Consider the following 20429-nt stretch of genomic DNA (forward strand, 5'->3'; position numbering starts at 1 on the left):
GAACACAATGTTCAGGACATCATTTCTATTGCCAGAAAGCAAGCTTCTAGGAAGAAGAATCCATCAAATATTCATGAAGTTCCAATTGACAACATTTCCTTTCACTCAATGGAGAATGTATAAAAATGGAAATTTGTTTATCAAATAAGATTAGCACTGGAAAGAGAACTGGGCAAATATGCTTTTGAATGCAAATAGGTGATGAGTCTGATTCAAGGATTAATGAAAACTGTAACCGGCTTTGGCAAGTGTTATGAAATGCTTGCTAAAGAATTTATTGTGAATATCTATAAGGAATGTGATAACAAGAGGAGCAAGGAGTTTAGAAAAGTGTATGTTAGAGGAAGATGTGTGGATTTTTCTCCTGAAATCATAAATAGGTTTTTGGGCAGAAATGAAGAAGAACAAGCTGAAGTGGAAGTCTCCGACAATTTTATTTGCAGAGAGATTACTGCTAAACAAGTAAAGGAATGGCCAAGGAAAGGGAAGCCGTCAGCAAGTGATTTGAGTGTGAAGTATGTTGTACTTCACAAAATTGGAGTTGCTAATTAGGGGGCAACTAATCATACCTCCAACATTGCTACATGATTCGGTAAGTTCATTTATATTGTAGGGACCAAGTCATGTTTTGATTTTGGATCATATGTATTTGATCAAACTACGAAGCATGTTGCCTATTTTGCTGTGAAGATGCCAATAGCCTTTCCCTCATTGATCTGTGGTGTTATACTGAGACAACACCCAAGTATTTTAATCAGTTCTGACAGTATCTGCAAAAGACATCCTCATCTATCATTACATTATAGGCTATTCACTGGGAAACATGTTCTAGATATTGTCATGACATCTGACCAGAAATCTTCCAGGCCTACTACTAGAATAGGCATCCTTGTTGATCTAAAAGATACCTGTAAGACCTTGGATGAAACTATCAAAAGTTGTATTAAGAGGAAGAGAATGCTTGAAATTTTGATAAAGGCCTTGTCTGATGAAGAAGGAAATTTGAAAGGTGATGGAACGTGTGAAGAAGATGCAAATGAAGAAGGTATTGATGCAAGTGATGATGAAGAAACTACCAACAATGATGAGGATTGAAGCACTCTGATTTTGGTTCTTTTGTATGTTGATTGCACTTCTGCTTTTTTTTATGGGTTATGCCCTTAATATTTATTCATTTTTGTAGTGATCTTGGTCTGTAACCTATCTTTTGATTGCTCTGCTAACTCTAATTTTTGCTTGCGTTTGTCAACTTTTTGGCTAAAAAGGGGGAGTAGTTGTGATGTAATTGTGATTGATTAGTTTTGTAGTTGTTTTGATTGTTTGTTAGCTTGCCATGTCTCTTGCCCACTAAGGGGAGCACATATGGAGGGGGAGCATCTCTTGCCCCTGGATCTGCTACTCAGGGGGAGAATTTTTTTGCCTATGATGATAGACTTGTTTCAAGTGGGCTTCCGGTGTTAGTAATGTTAGGAAAAATGTCTTGACATCCTGACTAAAGAGAATTTATTTTTCTCTTAAGCAGGTTCTTCATGTGAGAGTTTATCTCTTTGGTGTGAGGCAATGTTCTTTTCTACTGCGCCTGCCTCTGGTGTTTTATGGGGAAATGATTTTGTTTTTTTTTATGCTTGCATGGTGTTTTGCCGATGTAATCCTTACCCTTTTTCTTGTTGGTCTATGAAAAGGTTGTTTTAGCCCAAATTTTCCAAAGGGGGAGATTGTTAGGTCTAGTATGTAGTGATTGGCTGCATTTTGGAAAAATAAGTATTCTAGTAAGATGTTGAACAATATGTCCTGACATGTTGGTTCAACATTGGAGTGTGGCCTGTTTTAGTATCTTGTAAGATTTGTTTCCTTTTTTGGGATATCTGAAGATACGTTGAAGATTTAGTTCACGAAATATATGAGTCAAGTAGAGTGTTTTCTAAAAAGCAAAAGACTGTTTTTCCTTGACTTATTTACGAAGTAAAGATGTCAAAACATTTTAGAAAACATTTGATCTGATTGAAATCAAATTTGAAGAAGATTGAGCAGAGTCCTTAGATCTTATATGAATCAAGCCTAAAGACCATGTCATTCTATTTCTATTTATAGATCGTTTCTAAACCTAAGAAGGCATCGAAGCAACGCTGAATATTATTTGTGTTAGGGTTTAGTGTCTTTGAATTGTGTGAGTCATTCGAGTATCTCCTTGATACTTGAATTGGACTTGGTTTATTAAGTTGTAATTGTCAATCCCTCATAAGCTTTTAAGCAAGAGTGGATTATATTTTCTGATATATGTTGTTGTCCCTGTTGTATAGTTGAACGGAAGTGAGAGGGGTCTCATATCTAGGAGAGTCTTAGATAAAAACGTCCACAAGTAGAGATTATGTGAGAAATTTGTAAAATTCGAGGTTGTTTGGAACTTCAAATTAATTCTGTGTTAGTGGATTTCCTTCCCGGATTGGTAGCCCTCAGATGTAGGTGGAGTTGCACTGAACTGGGTTAATAATTGCTTATGTTTTTTTCTTTCGTGCGTTTATTTAAATCCTAATATTGTTTGTGGTGTGACAATGTGCTGACCCTGGTGTTGTGACTTCGTGTGCGACATCCAGGTTCTGCATACCAGAATTTCACTTAAGATTTCTAAGATGTACAAAGATAAGAAATCTTAAGACTTTATGCAATAACGGTTATAAATAATAGCTCAATGTTATGCTAAAGTTATTGTATTGTATAGGTGTAACCTTCCTTCAAATCTTCAGCTTCCTTTTATAGAGGCAGATAAAAGAGTCGTTGGACGGTTGAGCATAAGAGTTAACTTAGTGAAGAAGCATGTCAAGAGAGACGTTGGAGGATGTATCTGGTTAGAAACATTGTCCACTAAATAAAGGCATTGTTCATAACACCTTTCAAAGTACAAGGTATATACCAAAAGGTAGAACATACTTAATAGGTCACATAATCATTCCTTGAGCCTTGCAAAACAAAACCCTAGTTGGCTCTCTCTAGAAATATGGCACTTTGATAAGACTTGACTGCTTTGGGTAAAGTGTATATATCAGAGACACCTTTATCTTTCAGAGTTTATGTTGTCATCAGAAGCTGAAACTCTATGATCAGAGTCTGAACTTCAGAGACCGAACCACCTCATTCATAGTTTGAACCTTCAGAGTCATCAAATTCTGATCTTCCAGAATAAAAGATACTTTGCTTCTCCACGTAGGCTTTTAATAGGGTATATTTAGAGTTGAATACCAATCTTGTGATCATGCATACTTAAACATATGGTTGTATACCCACTTGTTCTTTAAGTACTTTGTTATTATCAAAACCCAAGAGATATGAACAAATCTTGTTCCAACAATCTCTGAGACCAAATTAGAAGCAACAACAGAACTTGATCTGGAAATAAACTTAGTCCTTAAAACTGAAAATGTGGGAGAATCAATTCCCGCGCAACCTAAATTGATTTCACCATACCTATATGTAATGTCTTATTGCGTCAATCTTTTTAATTTTACACTTCGATATTGATTATTTATGCTTGTTTTTTTGCCAAATATATGTCTCTTGTTTATTAGGGTGTCACACAATGAGGTAGGTTGTGGCTGTTTTTTGAATCACATGCTACTAGATCATGGTCTTTTTAAGACAATTTTATATCAGTTATTCATTTTATAAGATGTTAGAGAGTTCAATATTATACACATAATCATGTTCGGTATTAACGAATGTCTATGATTTCAGGAATTCAATATTGTACACGGACTCTTGCTAGCACTGTGACTCAGTGAGAGACCAAGCTCACCACCATGATTCATGAACAATCTCACTGAGCTCTCATTCGAGGTAAATCTCGTGTCAAATTTCTCATTGCATTCGACGATCTAAGCAATCAATATCTCAATAGGGTTTCCAGAGCTACATATATTATTTGGTGGACATGTTTTGGAGGTCACCAATAGGATACAAGAAGTTTTATCTATTCAGAAAGAGCTTTTGATAAAGGTTAAACACACCCAGGTTCGTTAATTTCCCCGCCTCGATGAAAATTTGATTAGGTTGGTGTTGAATTGATGGATTTGAATTTCTTATGCGACATAGTGAAGAAACCCGTGAATGATAGGTGAATGTGATAATATTGCTTTGTTGTGTTATTTTTTGTTGACATTATGTTTGTGTTTTGGTAATGGTGTTGGAACTGAAGCCAATACCAACAGAACTGAATGTGATGGCATGATTTTTTTATTAGAGGATTATATTATTCAAATATCTCTAATTGTGTTTATTGATTATGTGGATTTGTTGCAGGCTTTACCTGTCATGTTTTTAGGAAGAAAGTTGGAGGTCCCTTGTTAATTGTCATGTGGGATTTTGTAATGTAGCATGACTTAGGGCGAGGTCTATAAGAGAATCAATCGATCAAAGAGAAATAAAATAAAAAATGTTTTATAATTTTAGTTGTTAGAATGGAAAATGGTCTAATGAACCATAGGTTTTGATGCAATTGAGAATTTTGGTGGTTATCATTTTCTTTTTTCTTGATTGTGTAATTTTGTTGTTAAATGTATGTTTCTCTAAATGGATGTATTGTGTTCTCATATGGGTTAGTTTGTATGGGGGATACTGGTGATGGAAAAATAAAATGTTGAAAAATGAGATTTTAAAATTGGATTTGTGAGGTCATTGTAAGTTAATCAATAGAGTTGCCAACATGTTGATACATCATAATATGTTAATAACCAAGATATTACTATCCTGGTGAGTGCTTGAATTGACATACTAAGTTTACTACAAAAAATATTTCTGGACAAGTATGAGATAAGTCAATCTCACGATCAGGTTTTGATATATTTCTCTATCTATCACTTAACCAGCTTTTGAGGCTACATCTTTGTAGTAGTTTTATTGGGAATTTATGATGCTTATGTACATACGTTCTTTGGGTTATGGATCTCTATGTTTACTTTTACTTGACAAAAAATTTGTATGACATATTTTAGAATATTAGGAAGCCCATGCTACCATGCTTATCAATCTCTGGTGTTAATTCAAATATCATGCATGTTTACAACTCTTGGTATCAAAAGAAGTGAATTCATTTGAGTAATTTGTTTCCATATTGAACCATCTACAAAGGTGAATGTGTTGTATCCGTCTCAACCCCTTAACTAATTGACTTACGAGACCATTAAGGTCAGGCCCACATTAGCCATTTTGAATTTTGACTTTAGCGTCGGTTAAGCCCACGCTAAAGACTATTTTTTGAATTTTGAAGTTTGACTTTACCGTGGGTCAGACCCATGCTATTGAATTTTGTTGACTTTTGAAGTTTGACTTTAGCGTCGACCGGACCCTATAAAATATAATTTGGTGAGTTTTGAAATTCGACTTAAGCTTGGGTCATGCCCTCACTACTATATATTGTTAACTTATGAATTTTGACTTTAGCATCAGTCAACCCACACTAAAATTGATTTGTTGACTTTTGAAGTTTGACTTTAGCGTGTGATCAGGCCCACGCTATTGTATTTTGTTGGCTTTTGAAAATTGACTATAGCGTCAGTCAGCCCAAGCTAAATATACTTTGTTGACTTTTGAAGTTTGACTTTAATATGAGTCAGACCCACACTATTGTATTTTGTTGACTTTTGAAGTTTGACTCTAGCGCTAGTCAAGCCCATGCTATTTTATTTTTGTTTACTTTAGTTCGTTCTTTTAACATTGGCCTCAACTTAGCCTCAGCCTCGTCGCGGCTATCTTAGACATGACTCTCTTTGAATGACGCTAATTTGTTACCTTCTAGGCCATTTAGCATGTCCTCGACACCAACACTACACTGACGCTTAACCTGATGTAGCATCGATTTTTCTGCTTATAGCGTTGGAAACGGCCGATACTAAATACTATATTTCTAGTAGTGAAAATGACTACAGGTGGACTTGCAAACACAAGGGCCAAAGAACGAATCACTAAAACTAAATTTCCTATTACTAGGACAGTACTTCTACAACACAGGAAAAAGATAAGCTAACATAAAGGAAACAAATTAAAACATAACAAAAGGAGAGAATCCTTTCTAGCCAACAACAAACCCCATTCTACACGAAGTAAACTAAACAAACAAACAAAAACAATAGTTACTCAATTTGTCCTTAGTAGACTAGCATGTAAATCACCGCAAACAAATTATAAATGACTACATACGGTGAACTAAAATGAAACACTAAGGAGGGACTTTTAATTGAGCTTACAAACATTCAATTTAAATCAAATGTAGAGAGTAACTTCAGTAGGAAAAATTTGATGCATGCACTTTGAATTGAAACTAATATTTTCCTCCACTATCATTTCCAATGAACAATATTAATGTCAATCATCTTGCTACAACCTACATTTCAAAAAAAAGAAAAAATTAAATTATGAATTCAATATTTAAAAAGGCTTCTAATTCCTATTAATGGACATAGCTAACACATATTAATAGTCAAGAATCATTATGTTACTCTCTTATAAAATTATTTATAATTGAATAAGAATTATAGAGTAATACAAAATAAACAAAGGAAAGTGATGGTTTTTAATGGAAATTGGAGACTGAAGTTGAATTGAACTTTAAACCAAATAGCTAGTTTTATTATCATAGAAATTGAAAAATGCTGGCTGTGGGGTTCAAACCCACGAGCACTTATGTGCAGAAGATCTTAAGTCTTCCCCCTTAACCTCTCAGGCAAACCAGCCTCATATTAGAACTTGTTACAAATAATAAGATATCTAAATAAATTCTATAATATGCATAGTTCGATTTTCTGATGGAATAATCTTCAACTAAAAGCAAATTTTAAAACAACTTTAATATTACAATTCCACAAACCTAACAGAAAAATAAATATTTTCAACATCAAATAAAATTACCTCACATTCATTGATCATTAAAAATTGAACATTTTATATTATCTATTCTATTTTTATATTGGATCATGTATTACATAGTGGTCAATGCCCGAGACTCCACACAAATTTAAGTAGAAGCTCAATTAATCTTTCACCCTACAAAAAAAGTATTAGATAACCATTTTTTAATACCAGATAAAAACAAATCCTTGAATAATAGGAATTGTCTCGATCTACTAAGAATAAAACATGCATAAGCTCTCTCTAATTTACCCTTTTTAAAATTTTACATTTACACTAAAATATGCCTATATATGTAATTGATTAATACGCAATTCATGTCCAATGACATGTTTTTTTTTCACTCCATGACGAATTTTTTTTTCATCTCTATTCCTCCTCGTTCTTCTCTGTTGTTGACATTATTATCCATTTGTGCATATATGATTTGAAAAATGCTGACTATGGGGTTCAAACCCACACACACTTATCTGCAAAAGATCTTAAGTCTGCCCTTTTAACCTCTCGAGCAAACCAACCTCTTGTAGAATTTATTACAAACAATAAGATATCTAAATAAATTCAATAATATACATAATTTCATTTCTCGACGGAATAATCTTGAAATAAAAACAAATTTTGAAGCAACTTCAATATTACAATTCCAGAAGTCTAACAGAAAGAAATATCTTCTCCACATCAAATAAAATTACCTCACATTCATTGATCATTAAAAATTGAGCATTTTGTACTATCTATTCTATTTTTATATTGGATCATGCATACATACATAGTGGTTAGTGCCTCAGTCCACACAAATTCAAGTAGAAGCTCAATTAACCTTTCACCCTACAAAAATATTAGATAACCATTTTCTAATGCCAGATAAAAATAAATCCTTGAATAATAAAAACTGTCTCAGGGTACTAATGGATGAACCGTCTAAAAAAAATACATTCAGGTGAAATTAAACTCAATAAAAGAGTACATCAATCAATCAATCCAACTTCATCAATAAATTCCTTAAAACATAAAAAAAAAAGTATTCATCTCGCACAAAAACGAGCACTACCTCTTCAACAAAAATCTCAACAAACATACCACTTATTACTCTCATTTAAATATATGATATTGCCAAGATGATCTGGCAAGTCTCCATTCCCATCATTTTCATGTGGAGCATATACATTTGTTAAAGCCATTATTTCATAATATTTCCATTTTCAACCTTCACTAAGCCGTGATGAATACACATTGAATACTCCACATGCATCAAATTAGGGTTTCACAAAGTAAGAATCCCTCAATCTACCATATGATGTTTGTAACATAACCCCACATAATTTTATCCACACAATACTTCACACAAAAAAGTCATCTTTAATTTCCATCTTAGTTTTCCGTGTACAAACTAAATCTAAACATTTATCTCTAATCAAAACTATAACCCTTTCTTATACATCACACTAGTGAGCTCTCTAATATTATAACTCGCCTAAATATAATTAAACATTAACTTTCAAATAGCCAAATAACATAGTGCCATATTCAAACTTTAACCTTTAGCCTTTATCCTTGTCCCTTTTTTTCTTCTTTTTTTCTTTCTTTTTACTAAATAATACTCTTGTCTCTTTCTTACATATACATATTTCTCTTTCCTATACCACCTTTATCATGTTTTAAGTTAATCCATTAACCCTCATTTCCTCCTAACATCTTTTGCAAATTTGTTTAAATTATTATTTAATAACATCTAATGTTTTTAGTACCAAAAGAACCACTTCCGCTAGAAGAAGAATAACTTAGTTATTTGTCATGTTTCAAAAGAATTCAGTTTCAGGTTTTATTTCGATCCTTTGTATTCAGAAAACCATTATTTTCCTATTAGTCATCCTAGAAAACTAATTCATATTTGGCATTCTAGCAAACTACTTTTGCTTCTTGAGGAAATCTGGTGGCTAGATTTTGTACGTGCAAGTATACACGGTCAAATTAATCGCAAGTGATAAGAAAAAGTATCAATCTCATAAAGATTGTATTAAGTATAATGATTTCATACAAGAAGTTGTAAAGTAAACATGAGCAAAGGTAATAAAACAATGGTGTGTATCATGTGGTTAAGGAAGTGGAAAAATTAGAGAAGATAATTAAGGTTTAACACAGAGCGAACGAATATGTTGGACAATGTTCCATATAATGAATTCATCTAATGTATGATTTTGATATGTGTTTTCATGACATATGAGGTAGGAACACGATCTTATGGTGGATATCTATAACACCAGTAACATATGCAGTAAACTAAGGGGACAAATCTATAAACCTCACTTGAAAGGTTAATGCATGTCTTGGTTGCATTCTGAATGTCCTCTGTGATTGTAGCCCTTTATGTCTAAAGTAGTTAATCTAGTGAATATCTATATCCTACTTTTTCCAATCATATTTACTTATGAGTTCCACTTGTCAAAGGATCTCTCAATATTAATAAGCTTTTATCTACTCCCAAGGTGGCCAGACAAAGGAATAAACATATGACATAAATTCACATGAGTAAAATATATCAAAACAATTCATTCATAACATTCAAAAGATTACTAATTCATTAAACTTCACATTATCTAACAAAACAAGTTTAGCTCATAATGAGAAAAATAAGCACAATACAGAAAGATCTTAAGTTATACATTCCTAAACAAGAAGATAGAAATGATAAACCTAAGCGATGTCTTCCGTCACGCCTCCTAGTGACTCTCTATCTTCCTTTATTTCACTTTTGTAGAATTTTCCAACTTTCAGAACTCCTTTCTTCATTGCATTGTAGGTCTATTTATAGAGGTTTTCCAACTGCATATTATCTTTTTTTGGTTCTTGGGCCTTTATAATGATCAATTAACTTAATCCCAAAGAATAAAGCATATTTCTTTATGTCCTACTATGATAGTACACTGCACATGGGAGACAACATGACACTGTGGAAATAATACAACAATGGTACAACAGCAAGAGGCCTTGATGGCTTTTTCAGAGTTTTGCCTTGTAGCATTTTCATTCTTATCCATTCATTATCTCCTTTGTCTTGTAGCATTTCATCCTTATCCATTAATATACTTCAATTCAACCCTATTTTCTTCTCAAATCTCTGCCATGTCAGTATTAGCACTAAAGTTGAGAACTTATACCAGCATCTTCTAGCTCAAGGCCTACTGAATGGTGTTCACGGATTCCTGGCGTGATAGAACTCGTCGCCTGAGCTAATTCTGTACAAGCACAAAACACATAAAATTGACAAAAGAGAGCACCTAGTGTGCTCTATCCTAAATTAACTAAAGCAACATAAAACATAAATAAATGGAAATACTTAAGTTCTAATCTACCTTAAAGTTCAAGTATAAAAGGCTTAAGTATCTCACACAAAATGAGTTATCACACCCCAAAATTTGAATCATTACCTTTCCTCAGGTGATGCAACATATAACATCATAAAGAAATAACAACTACACAAAATCTTTAAATCACCAGCATATTTCATACAACTAGAATATTTCTCAAAGGACTATATCTAAACATTGGCATAACTCAATCTTTATCATATATTAGCTCATTTGGTATGTGTGTGTGTGTGTGTGTGTAACTCATCATGTTGCCTGTCATGCCAGAAGTATTCATTCAAGATAATTAGCATAAATCCTAGTATGGTTGCTCTATCATATGGTCCAAGATTTCATTTTTCAGTTTCAACAGGGAAATTAACTAGCTTTCTGTTTGTATTAGCTTTTTGGTTCATTTTGAACTTAGGGATTCTACTTGCATCACTTTTATTAGTAACTTTTTTTTGAGTCTCCGCATTTTCACTTGGCAGGATCTCACTTGTAATGAGTCCAACATGTTACTAATGGTGAAGACATTCATTATTCATCCAGTTTCTGGCACAAGATTTTTATTTATCACGTTCTTTGGCATTTTCAATATTTTTTTGCACACTTTTGTGTTTTTTTAACATTTTAGTAAATGCATTAGATCCTTGTGCTAGCCTTATTTTAATATTGTTTCCTCCCATAAACTAAATCCTACAATGAATTGTATTCCATACTTTAGAGTAATTCAAACTTCTTAACAGACTAACTACTTTTTTGACTACTTCTAACGTGACATGGGTACCTCACTAAATCATAATTTATGCATTGATTTCCTATTAAGACTTTGTTTCCAAGATTTTTCAACTTATCCAATAAAAAATCTTCTAAAATATTTTTGAAATTATACTGATTCAAGACTTGGTTAATCATCATTTCTCTCCTTTTTTTTAACACACATTAACACCGAAAAAAATTCATTCATTCAAAGAAAATTAAAATAAAGCAGCAGCAAAAACGTGTCATATCCCCAAATTTAAAGCAAGAACAATGTTCTCACAGTTAGCCTGATGGGTTATGGAACGACAAAACAAGACAGTAACTAAGAACATAAAAATTAAAATTAATCATGAAATGGTTGATAGGTTAAGTGAGAAATACCTGTGAGGCTACAAGCCTACTGGTTTTCCTCATTCCAGATTTTTGGGATTTTTCTCTTCTTCCACAGTTTCTCTACTTCCTTCATCCAACTTTGTTCAACCTCGGGAGGCATGACAGAGGTCGTCTCTTGGACAACAACATCCTTTAAGTTCAAATTCTTTTTCTTTAGTTTTGGGGAGAACTGTAATGAAATATTCATAAGTTACAGAAGTGGAATATTATGTTTTGTCATATCATAGGCCATCTCTAGAATTTCATACTTTTAAAACCAAACAGTATTGGGTGGCTTTGGTGGAGGCCTTCTTAAGACACCTTCCTCATTGAGTTCTTCTTCTTTAATGAGCATAAACTCCCCCAAAAAATGATCTTCCTTGGTTTTCTTTATCCTTTGAGGGAATGATGGAGGTGGTATTTCTTGAAAAAAATATTTTAAATGCTCTAGGTTCTGGCACGTCAAATGGTGCCTCTATAGTTGCAGGTGACATGACAGAAGACACCCCTTCTACATATCTGGATTTGATGAATCAACAGTTTATGTGACAATAATGGGTTATGTTGTTTTAGTTTCTAGAGTGTCTTCTTCTAAGATTTCATACAACTTTGGATCCTCATACTCCTATGAGCTTAGAGTAATAACGGTTTGACCAATTTGAATCTCCAAATTTTTTATACTCTCCTCTTGAGCTTGAAATTATGACTTTGTTTCTTGCATGAAAGTTATCAAAATAGACTCCAATTGGCTGGTTCCATTAATTGTCACACTTGCATTAGGAGCATAACTAGGGTGATTCATCCATCCTTAACAAGAAAAATCAGTGTCATATATCATGATATTTAGTGGTACAGTAATTGTCACATCAGGTGGCATCATAAAGGACTTCAGCATGTTGTGTATTTCAGCCAGTTGAATAGTCAAAACAGTGGTTTATTTGACCTTTATTCTGGATAAATCAACCTACGTATGCAACACTTTTGCACACCTATCGTGTCACTAAAAGACAGAAAAGATTAAATGCTCAAATGTAAATTTTACAAACTTCACTAAAAAATTAAAATCTTAATGAAATAATCCCCGACAACGACGCCAAAAACTTGGTGGCTAATTTTTGTACATGCAAGTATACACGATCAAATTAGTAGCAAGTGATAAGAAAAAGTATCGATCCGACAGAGATTGTATTAAGCATAATGATTTCATACAAGAAGTTGTAAAGTAAACATGAGCAAAGGTAATAAAACAATGGCGTGTGTCACGTGGTTAAGAAAGTGAAAAAATTAGAGAAGGTAATTAAGGTTTAACACGGAGCGGACGAATATGTTGTACAATGTTCCATTTAATGAATTCATCTAATGTATGATTCTGATATCCATTGTCATGACAAATGAGGTCAGAAAGTGATCTTATGGTGTATCTCTATAACATCAGTAACATATGCAGTAAACTAAGGGGACAAATCTCTAAGCCTCACTTGTAAATTTATTTGATGTCTTGGTTTCATTATGAATGTCCTCTATGATTGTAGCTTTTCATGTCTAAAGTAGTTAATCTAGTGAATATCTCTATCCTACGTTAATCATATTTACTTATAAGTACCCCTTGTTAGAGGATCTCTCAACATTAACAAGCTGTTATTTACTCCCAATGTAGCCAGGCAAAGGAATAAACATATGACATTAATTCACATGAGTAAAATATATCAAGATAGTTCATTGATAACATTCAAAAGATTACTAATTCATTAAACTTCACATTATCTAACAAAGTAAGTTTAACTCATAATGAGCAAAATAAGCACAATACAAAAAGATCTTAAGTTACACATTCTTAAACAAGAAGATAGAAATCATAAACCTAAGGATGACATTTTAATCACTTGTAATTTGTTAGTCAGCAAGCGACATCTTTCGTCACTCCTCCTAGTGACTCTCCATGTTCCTTTATTTTACTTTGGCATAATTTTTCAACTTTTAAAACTCCTTTCTTCATTGCATTGCAGGTCTATTTGTAGAGGTTTTCAAGTTGCATATTGTATTTCTTTTGTTCTTGGGCCTTTACAATGATCCATTAACTTAAGCCCAAAGAATAAAACATATTCCTTTATGGTGTTCTATAATAGTACATTACACATGGGAGACAACATGGCACTCTGGTAGCACTGCAGCAGTAGCAGCAGTGGTACAACAACATGCCTTGATAGATTTTTCAGAGTTTTGTCTTGTATCATTTTCATTCTTATCCATTCATTCTTTTCCTTTGTCTTGTAGCATTTCATCCTTATCCATTCATATTCTCCAATTCAGTCCTATTTTTCTTCTCAAATCTCTGCCACATCAGCATTACCACTGAAGTTGAGAACTCATACCAGTATCTTCTAGCTCAAATCCTATTGGATGGTGCTCACAGATTCAAAGCGTGACAGAGCTCGTCACCTGAGCTAATTCTGCACAAGCACAAAACACATAAAATTGATCAAAGAGAGCACCTAGTGTGATATATCCTAAATTAACTTAAGCAACATAAAACATAAAAAAAATACTTAAGCTTTAATATACCCTAAAGTTCAAATATAAAAGGCTTAAATATCTCACATAAAATAAATTATCAAACTCCTATGAATTTTCTGTCGTGGTTCCATTTTTGAAAACCATGAAAATAAAATATATTAAATGCACAATGGTTAAATAATGCTTCATATAGATTATTAGTTCTAAAATGGTTCATAACAATAATAAAAAATTAAACAAGTGGATGTTGAACAATAATTTGAAAATATTTTAGCATTTCGATCTCATCAAAATCTCTAGGCGAGCAAGAATGCTTGCAAGGTGAATTGAAATAGGGAGCAAAAGTCCTATAAAATTTTCAAAGTCGTGAAGCGAGAAGGTTGTTTCATGAGGCAGACACAATATGTCATGAATGCATCCTTTAAAGTTACTTCATATTTGACCTCTCATTGCTATTGAAAACACTTAATTTTCTAGATTTTGATATTGATCATCCATTCCTTCTAAATCTTTTAATATACACATTAATCCGATTTTCACATCATAAATTAGTCACACTACGACCTAAGATACCACATATATGTATTTGTAGTAGTCCTCATTGCACCACACCAAATGTTTGGACTAATAGACCATTTCATGTCCACGCGATGAAGGAAAAGATGTTTATGATATGGAATCCCCTTCAAAATGTTATGTTAGGGAGGTCGATGTTGTGGTATTCATATTCCAAAAAAATTATTATCTTGAATTGCACAAGGTTTTGATATAAGGACCATGATTTTTTGAGATGCACATGTTGATCTTAAGGGAGGGAATACAGTAATATTATAGTGCAAGTTTCTCTGAACACAATTTAATTTTTGGTCTAAGTACATAATGTCCCTGCAAGTTTAATGTGTAGTCCATGATGCTGCTTGTCATGCTAGAAGTATTCATTCAAGATAATTTTCCTAAATCCTAGTTTTGTTGCTATATCCTATGGTCCAAGATTTCATTTTTTCAGTTTCAGCGAGAGGGTTAACTAGCTTTCTATTTTTATTAGCTTTTTTGTTCATTTTGAACTTGGGGATTCTACTTGCATCACTTTTCTTAGTAACTTTGCTAGAGTCTCCATTTTTTTGCTTGACGGGATCTCACTTGTAATGAGTCTAACCTGTTACTAATGGTGAAGGAATCCAATATTCCTCCAATTTCAGGCACAAGAACTTTATTCATCATGCTCTTTGGCATTTTCATTATTTTTTTTTCACACTTTTGTGTTTTTTTTAATATTTTAGCAAATGCACTAGATCCTTGTGATATCCTTACTATACAAGTGTTTTCTCCCCTAAACTAAATCCTACAATGAATGTTATTCCATACTTTAGAGTAATTCAAACTTCTTAAATGGCTAACTACTTTTCTGACTACTTCTGGCATGACATGGGTACCTCGCTAAATCACAATTTGTGCATTGATTTCTTATTAAGACTTTGTTTTCAATATTTTTCAACAATCCAATGAAAAATCTTTTAAGATATTTTCGAAATTCTACTGATTCAAGACTTGGTTAATCACCATTTCTCTCCTTTTTTTAACACACATTAACACAGGAAAAAATTCATTAATTCAAAGGAAATTAAAATAAAGCAGCAGTAAAAACGTGTCATACCCCCAAACTTAAAGCAAGAACAATGTCCTCACAGTTAGCCTGATGGGTTATGGAACGACAGAACAAGACAGTAACTAAGAACATAAATTAAAATTAATCATGAAATGGTTGACATGTTAAGTGATAAATACTTGTCAGGCTACAAGCCGACTGGTTTTCCTCATTCCAGATTTTTGGGATTTTTTTTCTCTTCTTCCACAGTTTTTCTACTTCCTCACCCAACTTTGTTCAACTTCGTGGGGCATGACAGATGTCGCCTCCTGGACAACAACATCCTTTATGTTCAAATTCTTTTTCTTTAGTTTTAGAGAGAAATGTATTGAAATATTCATAAGTGACAGAAGTGGAATATCGTGTTTTGTCATATCAGAGGCCATCTCCAGCGTTTCATACTTTTTAAACCAAATTGCATCTGGTGGCATTGGTGGAGGCCTTCTTAAGATACCTTCCAAATTGAGTTATTCTTTTTTCTTGAGCATAAACTCCTTAAAAAAATGATTTTCCTTGGTTTTCTTTATCCTTTGAGGGAATGATGGAGGTGGTATTTCTTGAAAAAAAATCTAAATGCTCCAGGTTCTGGCACGTCAAATGGTGTCTCTATAGTTGCAAGTGACGTGATAGAAGACACCCCTTCTACATATATGATTTGATGAATCAACAGTTTGTGTGACAATAATAGGTTGTGCTATTTCAGCTTCTAGAGTGTCTTCTTCTGACATTTCAGACAACTTCGAATCCTCATACTCCTTTGAGCTTAGAGGAATAACAATTTGACCAATTTGAATCTCCAAAAAATTTATACTCTCCTCTTGAGCTTGAAATTGTGATTTGTTTCTTGCGTGAAAGTTATCAAAATAAACTTCAATTGGTTGGTTTCATTAATTATCACACTTGCATTAAGAGCAGAACTAGGGTGATTCATCCATTCTCCACAAGAAAAATAAATGTCATATGTCATGACATTTAGTGGTACAGTAACTGTCACGTCAGGTGGCATCATAAAGGATTTCAGCATGTTGTGTATTTCATCTTGTTGAACAACCAAAATAGTGGTTTGCCTGACCTCCATTATGCAGAAATTAACCTACGCATGCAACACTTTTGCACACCTATCATGTCACCAAAATACAAAAAATATTAAATGCTCAAATATAAATTTTACAAACTTCACTAAAAAATCAAAATCTTAATGAAACAATCCCCGACAACTGCGTCAAAAATTTGGTGGCTAATTTTAGTATGTGCAAGTATACACAGTCAAATTAGTAGCAAGGGATAAGAAAAGTCAAATTAGTAGCAAGGGATAAGAAAAAGTATTGATCCCACAGAGATTGTGTTAAGCATAATGATTTCATACAAGAAGTTCTAAAGTAAACATGAGCAAAGGTGTAAAACAATGATGTGTGTCACGTGGTTAAGAAAGTGTAAAAATTAGAGAAGATAATTAAGGTTTAACACAGAACGAACAAATATGTTGGATAATGTTCCATTTAACGAATTCATCTAATGTATGATTCTGATATGTGCTGTCATGACAGTTGAGGTCAGAACATGATCTTATAGTATATCTCTACAACATCAATAACATGTGCAGTAAACTAAGGGAATAAATATTTAAGCCTCACTTGTAAATTTAATCTATGTCTTGGTTTCATTCTGAATGTCCTCTATGATTGTAGCTTTTTATGTTTAAAGTAGCTAATATAGTGAATATATATCCTCCTATTTTCAATCATATTTACTTATGAGTTCCACTTGTCAAAGGATCTCTTAACATTAACAAGTTGTTATCTACTCCCAAGTTGGATAGACTAAGGAATAAACATATGGCATACATTCACATGAGTAAAATATATCAAGATAATTCATTCATAACATTCAAAAGATTACTAACTCATTAAACTTCACATTATCTAACAAAGCAAGTTTAGCTCATAATGAGCAAAATAAGTACAATACAGAAAGATCTTGAGTCAGCAAGCGACGTCTTCCATCAAGCCTCCTAGTGACTCTCCATCTTCCTTTATTTTACTTCTACATAATTTTCCAACTTTCAGAACTCCTTTCTTCATTGCATTGCAGGTCTATTTATAGAGGTTTTCCAGCTGTATATTGTCTCTCTTTGGTTCTTGGGCCTTATAATAATCCATTAACTTAAGCCCCAAAAATAAATCATATTCCTTTATGGTGTACAATGATAATACACTGCACATGGGAGACAACATGACACTCTGTGGCAGTGTTTACCGTAAAAGTTGGTAAACAACCGTTGATCTTACCAAAATTTGGTCACTTACAGGATCGATTAGATTGATCCTAGGACATGTGCTAATTGTTTAAAGTGAATTGTAGTAAATACGAATACTTCGACAGTATTGTGATGACAATAATGAGTGAACTATTTAGACAATAAAAGACTAACACAAATTAAAGAGAAAGATTGTAAAAGAAATGACGATAACTAGTAGCAAAGAAGAATATTTGAAATAAAGGAGTATTTCTGGAAAAAAAATAAAGATAAATTGTATTACTTCAAAGTAACTGACAATGGTGTAAAAAAAACGTACATTTCTTAATTTACGGTTCCTCTTTCACACGGGTACTTGGTAAATTTTACAGACTTTGTACACACTTTGACACACATTGATCCTAACACTAAGACCTTCTATTTATACTAATTGAAATAACCGTTTCCAACGGTCCCTTAATCACGTCGAGACAAATGGCACTTTGCATGGATGCAACTATCTACTATGCTCCACGTGTACCTTCAGCAGTTTCAGATAAGAACAAAGTTCCCTCCTTTATTTGAATTTTGAATCTCCAATCGAAATTGTCTTCAAAATATTAAGAATATTTCTAAGTCCTAACTGCACACTGGCCCTTCTTATCCAGGGGATTTCGAATAGATCTCCCTAATATCATATTCGGTCGAAATTATGAGCTAACAAATTGCCCCTCCAAAATTTTACTTTCGACACATAAGAGAAAAAGACATCTTTTGAGAACATATTTCGACGCCTTGGACAACTCTGGCACATTGCCAAATGTTCCAATGTTGCAAAACTTTTCAGTTTCTCCCAGCTGTTGGTGACGTCAGAGTCATCATTACCTTTTTCCTAACCATGTCTCTTCAGCCCATAACTGAATCTTTTCAATCATCACATTTTCTAGACTCTAGGAAATCGTGGGTTTAGACATTAATTACCACCACTCCATCACACTATCCAAGGAAGACATGTGTCCCACTAACTTATCAACCATCAATGTTGGTTTGAAGCGTTTTTTCTCCCAAGCATGCTTATAAAAGCCAAAAACTTACCAATTTCACTTTTTCCGCTTTCTGAACTTTCAAACACTCTAGTTATTCATCCTCAAGCAATCTTTAACCAAAACCCAGACTATCTTTTCCTTTTCCAACTTTCAGCAGAGATGGCAACCTCAAGCAAAACCCCTAAAGAAGTTAGCAAAGCTATCAAGACCAAGGCTGTCAAATCAAAAGCTTCCAAGAAGATTTTGGAGCTTACTCCTTTCACCATATTACCTAATCCAGTAATGATGGGTAATCAACAATATATCCCAGAATCCAAAACGGAAGAACAACGCATGATCTACGCTTCCCAGGTATTTATCCTTGTTTCTGTTTCTGGAAAAACTCATGCATTATCGGGGCCTTTGACTAATTTAGACACTGATTTTAGCAAGCTTAAAGAATACTTTCCCTCTTACCATAAATGCAAGGCCATAGGGCAAGCGAAAAAACCTAGAGTTGAACTAACCGCTGCTAAAAACCCAAACACTAGTGAAACCATAGATTTGAGGTTCATGGACAATGGATTTAGAGTTTTTCGTGTTACCCCCTCATTCAAAGACCCAACAGATTATTTGGAATGGTTAAAGAAAATAGATAAAACCAAAGCCCAAAACTAGAAAGACATGGGAATTTACGACCTGATAATGTAGTCGAAGGTTGGATTGAAGTATAGTGCATCCATGTTGGTTTCTTCACTGTATTTTTGAGATAGTACACATTACACTTTCCACCTCCCATGTGGCATGGCCACACCAAAACTTTTCGACTTAGCCGCTATCACTGGGCTAAAACCCACTAGAAACACGTACGACCCTTAGATTGATTATGAAGATACAATAGCTTTTTCGACCTCTAGAGCAGCGTATTCGACTCACATTGCACACTATCATGACAAAGACACTTACACTGTCTATGATGTGGAACACATAGCTTTCTTAGCTTTGTGGTTGTCTCACTCTATATTCTGCTCGAAGTCTCTGCAAGTTGCCAAAAAGTATCTCACCCTGGCGAACCAATTACATGCAGAACATAGTGTTTGCCTAAGTGAAATGATATTGGCAAGCCTTTATGAATCATTGAGTGATGGAGTCACTCAATTGAATAACTTATGTGAAAGAGGGGATCTCCCCCTCTCTGGTCCCTTTTGGTTATTACAACTCTCGCTTAATGCCACGTTCGAGGCAAGTCTACTGAATAAAGGCCTCGTTGATGAAGAAGTTGCGGAAGTAAAAAACAGAGGACAATCCCTTCGACCAAATTTCATGGGCTATACAATGATGTTCGCCAAGCGCCATGTATTTACTTCGAGCATGGCCCCCTTTGTTGCTAGAAAGTATGGTCCGAAATGGTTTACAAGGCCTTTCCCATCTCCCTCCAAAAAATGAGAGACAGAACCTCTACTAATTTGGGAAGCCTTTTTGACCCCTAGGATATTAACCCTTCGACTAAACCCATCAAAGGTTCAGGTTACTTTGATCGCCTATCAACCCAACCTTGTTACTCGACAGTTTGAGCTAATCCAGGCTCTCTCGAAGTGCCTGTATGATAAAAAGGGTAGCCTCCTTCT

General features: G+C 33.8%; 1 protein-coding gene and 1 non-coding gene across 2 annotated transcripts; one reads left to right on the forward strand and one right to left on the reverse strand.

The window, feature by feature from the left end:
* The first annotated feature begins 222 nt into the window (after nucleotides 1-222).
* On the forward strand, nucleotides 223-1095 carry LOC127082143 (uncharacterized). Its single transcript, XM_051022367.1, has 2 exons — nucleotides 223-499; nucleotides 614-1095. Exons 1-2 carry the CDS (start codon nucleotides 223-225, stop codon nucleotides 1093-1095), a joined length of 759 nt encoding a protein of 252 aa, XP_050878324.1.
* Nucleotides 1096-6639: 5544 nt separating this feature from the next.
* On the reverse strand, nucleotides 6640-6722 carry TRNAL-UAA (transfer RNA leucine (anticodon UAA)). Its single transcript has one exon. It is a non-coding gene; the product is annotated as a tRNA-Leu (tRNA).
* Between the last annotated feature and the right edge of the window lie 13707 nt (nucleotides 6723-20429).

This window comes from Lathyrus oleraceus, chromosome 5 (assembly GCF_024323335.1).
Source record: "Lathyrus oleraceus cultivar Zhongwan6 chromosome 5, CAAS_Psat_ZW6_1.0, whole genome shotgun sequence".
Taxonomy (NCBI): Eukaryota; Viridiplantae; Streptophyta; class Magnoliopsida; order Fabales; family Fabaceae; genus Lathyrus; species Lathyrus oleraceus.

Excerpts from the sequence above, each read along its gene's own strand:
- LOC127082143 (XM_051022367.1), top strand. The coding sequence starts at position 223 with ATGAAAACTGTAACCGGCTTTGGCAAGTGTTATGAAATGCTTGCTAAA. Across the intron at positions 500-613 it reads GAAAGGGAAGCCGTCAGCAA|GGACCAAGTCATGTTTTGAT; the intron begins GTGATTTGAGTG and ends TTTATATTGTAG.